At 35.3% G+C, this 6,308-nt stretch overlaps 1 protein-coding gene across 1 annotated transcript; it reads right to left on the minus strand.

Annotated features, from left to right (window-relative positions):
• Window positions 1-391: 391 nt before the first annotated feature.
• LOC128994666 (uncharacterized) lies at window positions 392-3,679 on the minus strand. Its single transcript, XM_054419363.1, has 2 exons — window positions 3,417-3,679; window positions 392-1,364 (listed from the first exon to the last, which is right to left on the minus strand). The coding sequence occupies exons 1-2, from the start codon at window positions 3,607-3,609 to the stop codon at window positions 430-432; spliced, it is 1,128 nt and encodes a 375-aa protein (XP_054275338.1). The 5' UTR covers window positions 3,610-3,679; the 3' UTR covers window positions 392-429.
• Between the last annotated feature and the right edge of the window lie 2,629 nt (window positions 3,680-6,308).

Here is a 6,308-nt window from a genome sequence, read left to right on the forward strand (position 1 = left end):
TTCACAATAAAAGCTGAAAAGATACAAATACAATAATAATAGAAATATAATTTACTGAAGTGATAAATTTGTACGTGTAGGCCTATATAATAAAAAAACTATCAACCAATTTATTTAGGCTATTGAATTAGATTAATTATCAAATCATTTATTCGCCAATAAGGTATCAATGTCTTGGCCTGATAAATATATGGATTTAGTCAATATTTTACTCTAAATAACAAGCACCTGATTTTCATGAATTTGCATGCTACGGTACTGGCCAATTTCAAGAATTGTCCAGTACCGTAGCAGTTAACCTGGACCAGAATCAGATTTCCACATGGGAAAGTTAACTTTTAAAGAAAAAAGGTATTGTAACAATAAAACCACGTTGTAATTACAACACCGTATATTTAACTGGAACTGAATACAAAATGTTGTTAAAGTTCAGGGTAATTCAGTAAAATCAATCGTAGAACTTGAAGCACGAGACAGTTCACCATCATCATCGTCGAAAAATTGCGAAAAACTTTCGTAATGCAGAGTTACAGGACTTTTCGGCTTTGATACTTGTGGGAGAGACCTTTGGCTTGTGACTGCAGTACTTTTGGGCTGTGCTCCTTTAGGCACTTGTGGCACTTGAACAGGCTGGACAAGCTGAGCTCCAGGAGTAGGACTCACTTGTGAATGCATATTACTTGAGTATGCTTGATGATGCATCTGCCCATAGTAAGGTTGTTGTGGAAAGTTAAAATTTTGTGGTTGGGCAATTACTTGAAATTGTGACGCCGGTGGGTTGTGTAACTCATGATGTCGAGGAGCTGGAGGAGCTGGTGGAGGCGGAGGAGCTTGAAGGTATCTATTGTTCATTTTTGATATTACTTGTAAAATTTCCACTTGGCATTGCAGCCACTCATTATCATTAAACTTGTTTAAGTGAGGCAACAAACTTTCGAAAAATGACAATTTACTGTCTTTTTTTTCTTCTTGTTCACTTTTCTCTATGGCTTTAATAATTTTTAAATCCACTTCATCCATTTTCTTGTGTTGTCTTCGAGGAGTTTTTACTTGCATTGTTTCCTTGATTCCAGTTGCAGAAGTTGAGACAACTGGTGTCACTTTTGAAGTTACTGATTGGACACTGTCTTCTTGCTCTTCTAGGCTGATGTCATCGTCATCTTTATTTTCTCCATCTTCATTGTTGTAACTTTCATCAGTATTTCTATCTTGGTATATTTTCCTTAAAAACTGAAGTTCGTCATTGAAAATATATTTTCGTTTTTTCGAAGCTTGCGAACCACTCTTTTTTGATTCTTTATCTTTCTTTTCAGATTTTGCAAAGGCATCGCGTAGATGTTTCCACCTTTTCATGATCTCCTTACCTGCAAAAAAACAACAACAACAAAATAAACAACATGAGCTATTAAACTCATTAAAGGAGGTGAATAATAAGGGAGTCAATGGTCGACCCCCACTATTATTAACATCAACATGTTTCAGTAGCATGTTGTTAATACTGAACAACATATATTTTCTTCACACTATTATCCTGATATAATACATTGATTCTTTTTTTCAGGTACTTGGCCAGTGGATGTACATTTCATGACCTACATTATTCCTATAGAATTGGGATTTCAACAGCAAGACAAATCGTTAAACAAGTTTGTAAAGCCCTGTGGTTAGTTTTGCAAAATGAGTGCATACCACCGCCCAGCAAAGAAACATGGGAGTCGGCAGCAGCACGATTTGAATCAACAGCAAATTTTCCCCATTGTATAGGTGCGGTAGATGGTAAACATATCCGTATTGTATGTCCAGAAGACAGTGGCTCTATGTTCTATAATTACAAAGATTATTATTCTATTGTGCTAATGGCTATCGCTGATAGCTCATACCGATTTCAGTTCGTGAGCATTGGAAGTTATGGGAAAGACTGTGACTCATCTATTTTCAGAGAAACTAAGCTATGGAAATCGATTCAAAATGGTTCCCAACATCTACCCGAGGAAAGGTGCCTGCCAGGTACAGAGAGCCCAAAAGTACCTTATTTTTTTGTAGCCGATGCTGCATTTGGTTTGCATAAACATTTGATGAGACCTTATGCTGGAACTCATCTGACAGTTGACAAGAGAATATTTAATTACAGACTGTGTAGAGCAAGAAGGTACGTAGAATGCACTTTCGGAATCCTCAGCAATAAATGGCGAATATTCCACCGACCTTTGAATGTTCAAACTGATTTTGCTGTTGACATTGTTAAAGCATGCGTTGTTCTCCACAATTTTGTTAGAGACCGGGATGGTTATGTGGCAGAAGACACTATGTCTATAACAGGCCTTGAAGATATCCAAGTCCCGACTAATACAAGAGGAGGTCTTCAAGCCAACAATGTGAGGAACATTTTTTGCAAGTACTTTGTCTCAAGTGTTGGAAGCGTTCCTTGGCAAATGTCAAAGATATGAGGAGTCCAACGTCTTTTTGACATCAGAAAAACGTGAAAGTATGGACAACGATCAAAATATGTACTGTAATCCACCAAGTGTAACATAAGTTCTGTCATAGCATACAATTGTAAAATTATTTTATATAGCCTATTTATTTTTGTATAAATGTCAGGTAACAAGTTTTTGTTTACTTTATTACAAATACATTGCTTAATTAATTGTCAGCCCGTGTAACATTTACTTATCCCACCTAAGAACAGAAGAAGGTTCTTTTTGCTGTAAAACCCAAAAATTACCTTTAATGTACAATATATTAATCTTTGAGATATAATTTAAAAACGATAATTCCATAATATTTATTTTTGAAAAAACTCAGCTTTTCTATTTCTCGTAATGATAATATATAACAAAATATACAATGCTGTTAAGGATAATTATAATAGGTTTAGTAATTTGAGCAAACTGATTAAATCTAGTTACAAATGTGGATGATAATAATGAGATATAGAGCTGGACACCAATCAGAAAACTTGGAAAGAGACTAGAACTTAAAAGCTTAAAAATCAAAATAAATAAAAAGTAATTTTGATATAAAACTGTTCTATAATGAATTTATTATTAATTCTCACTAAACCATAGCCCCTGGTAAATTAAAAGAGAAATTAAATGTTTCCATTTAATTTCTCGCCCCGAAAATTAGAGTATACCGGCATGCAGTCAGACAATACAACTGGAACATAGTGACCCCCCCAAATCCCTATACGTGTGGTTTAAGGGGGGTTTTAGCCCCTTAACCCTTTCTTTCACTGTATCCTATATATAGGACGATACATGCTGTATGTATCATGGACCACACAATACAGTTTTAAATTTCTCGCCTCGAAAAAAGGGGGTATAAACAAAAGATTATCATAAAAATCCCGCCGACACATTCCCACCCTCCAGAACCTTTAGCCTATCTTAATTAATTTGTATATAGGTACTTACAAACTGCATTCTTTTTGTTGTCCTCTAATTCGTCAAAATCGTTTCTGAATTGAAGACACACTTCTCGCCATGCACTCCTTGTCGCATTCCTGTCTTTAAATGTATCTATTGTCTTATCCCACAGAACCGGCCTTTCTTGAACCAAATGAATTAACAGTTCATTGTCTATCACAAGTACTTCAGCTTCAGCCATGACAATTCAATGTTGAAACTATAATCTCGAAACTAAATGAATTACTGCAATACGCACTGCACTCTCTAAACGTTGTGCAAGTCAAGCGAATCCAAGCGGACAGCGGCAGATGAACCGATGCGTGTACACGCGTGCATTAGGTCACGTACGCCACTGTTTCGGCGGAGGCGGAAACAAAAACGTCGGTGTAGTGGCAGTGGGCGGCTGCACAGCTACCGTCAGCGGTAAAAAAAACGATCGTTTCTTTTTCCGTCCAATGTGTACGTTTCTATATATTCCTTCACGCCACTGTTGGTGCGACGGCGACGGCAAATAATCCGTGGCGGACAAAACCGCCGTGTGTGTCCCCGGCCTAAGGTTTTCTCTACCCTATAGCATAGATTAAACAGTATGTTTAATCTATGCCTATAGTCTGTGGTGGTGAGGGACGAGACGGTCGAGTGTGAGGTGGAGTTTGATAGGAGGAAGAAAAGACTAGCGTGCAAGCGAAGCGAGTCAGCCAATGAACAATCGTGACGCACTCATAGTGAAGTAAAGAAATTAAATGTGTGTGAGTGGCTAGGAAGTAAGCATTAAACCATGAAGTACTTCATGTTACCATTTAATCGACTTGAAATTGATTTTGCGATTTTGCTGTTGCATGGTCGAAAGCATGATTCCCCCTTCTACGTTTTTAGGTGTGCTATTCCCGTCATATTCTGACGTCACTCAGATTGCTAACCAAAGATGATCTGATATTGTATCAGTCAAATTAGTCTTTGTTTTGAATTGGTCGTTATTGTTTTTATAATGAACTCATTCAGCTATTTTGAAAACATTATAATAACAATCAAATCAAAACAAATCTTTATAAATAAAATTAGAGTTTTGTCTGTACATTGCTCAGAATCATAAACTTTTAGGTTATTAAACTTAGGTTTTATCATAGACTAACCAACGTATGTTTTATCTATGGTTTTATACAGAAACCAAAACAAGTCTCATCTAAATTTAAAATTTTTGTCTGTCTGTCACGGCCCAAGAACCATTTTACGCGGCCTTCTCTTCTCCTGAAAAACGAGAGTACCTATCAAGTTCCAAATCATTTTAATGTATTCACTGGATTGGCGAGTTTGTCTTTAGCCATTAAAATATGGCGTCACTACTTTATGGTAAGTTATTAGCATTGACTATTGGATTAATAGTCAAAGGTATTAGGTAAACAATTTTGATCCTAAGCATTTACTTTTTGATCATATGAAGCAAACCCTGCTATTTTGTAATAGGTCCAACAGAACAGGTAATATACAAGACTAACAAACCACTAACCAGCTGGTCTTGGCCAGTAACTAAGCTATCATTGTTATAATCTACACTCATCCTTAACTCCAAACTGAGCACTATTTGTGCCCTTGCCAAAAAATCACACAAAACACAAATTGGTCAATTAAAGAAACCCCCCGCTGCAGCAAACCTGCCGACTAAGCGAATTTCCATTTGCCTGGATTGATTTTCAATTAATCTATTAAATTAACATTTATGTTTAACGAGTGCCTAGGTTAGCTGATACAGGGAAACTAATAAAGTGTGTTTTTTTTTATTAAAATATCAATAGCTTGGTATGAAATAAATAAATCCGCCAAGTTGGATCAAAAATATATCCATAAACAAGCCAACTTCAACATTTTACAATATTCTCCTTAAGAATAACATGGGAATTTTAAATTAGCATTTTTTTTTTTAATTTTCCGTAGCCATTCACCGTACAAAAACACTTTAATATACTAAATTATTTGTTTTTTTAAGCTCTTTAAAAAGGTCTGGAGAAAAATTAGTAAATTTTGTGTTTTAAGGGTAAATATTAGAAAAACCCATTTTTACCCCATAAAACTTCCCGTTAAACCCCGTTCCCATGGTCCGATCATGCTGGTTCGCGAACTCATGCAAGTTTATCCCGCCTTACACCTTCAAACCAAATTTTATCAAAATCGGACAAAAATTACTCAAGTTATCGTCCGGACAGACATATATATAGATATACAGGCTGATTGATATAAGTGTGCCAGCCGTTTTATTCGAAAACCATAAGAGATATCAAAAAAAGTTAAATGGTAAGAGCCTTGGATTTTTTATTTAAAAAATTATAGTCAAGTCAAAAAAATTATTTTAGCCGCCATTTTTCCAATATGGCCGCCAACTTTGATTTTTCTTATGGGAACACCCTGTATTTAATGATGTATTCTGGTAGAAAATGTAATTTTAAGACGATTTTATTCTTGTAATTTTTTCATAAACCTAACCGTTTCCAAGATAATGATGGTTTAAGTTGTGAAATTTTGAATGGTTTTCGAATAAAACAGCTGGCATGCTTGCTTAGGCCTTTGTGGAAACTTTCTCATGCAGAAATTTCAAAACTTTGACCATTATTATCTTTGAAACGGTTAGGTTTATGAAAAAAATTACAAGAATAAAATCGTGTTAAAATTACATTTTCTACCAGAATACATCATAAAATGCAGGGTGTTCCATAAGAAAAATCAAAGTTGGCGGCCATATTGGAAAAATGGCGGCTAAAATATTTTTTTTTACTTGACTACAACTTTTAAATAAAAAATCCAAGGCACTTACCATTTAACTTTTTTTGATATCTCTTATAGTTTTTGAATAAAACGGCTGGCACACTTATATCAATCACCTGTATATACCTACATATATATAAA

The sequence above is a fragment of the Macrosteles quadrilineatus genome, unplaced genomic scaffold, assembly GCF_028750875.1.
Source record: "Macrosteles quadrilineatus isolate MER2022 unplaced genomic scaffold, UCM_ALF_1.0 Scaffold_5__1_contigs__length_97177068, whole genome shotgun sequence".
Classification (NCBI taxonomy): Eukaryota; Metazoa; Arthropoda; class Insecta; order Hemiptera; family Cicadellidae; genus Macrosteles; species Macrosteles quadrilineatus.

Coding starts and splice junctions, on each gene's coding strand:
- LOC128994666 (XM_054419363.1), bottom strand. CDS start 3,609: ATGGCTGAAGCTGAAGTACTTGTGATAGACAATGAACTGTTAATTCAT. Junction 1,365..3,416: donor CAACAAAAAGAATGCAGTTT/GTAAGTACCTAT, acceptor GTTTTTTTGCAG/GTAAGGAGATCATGAAAAGG.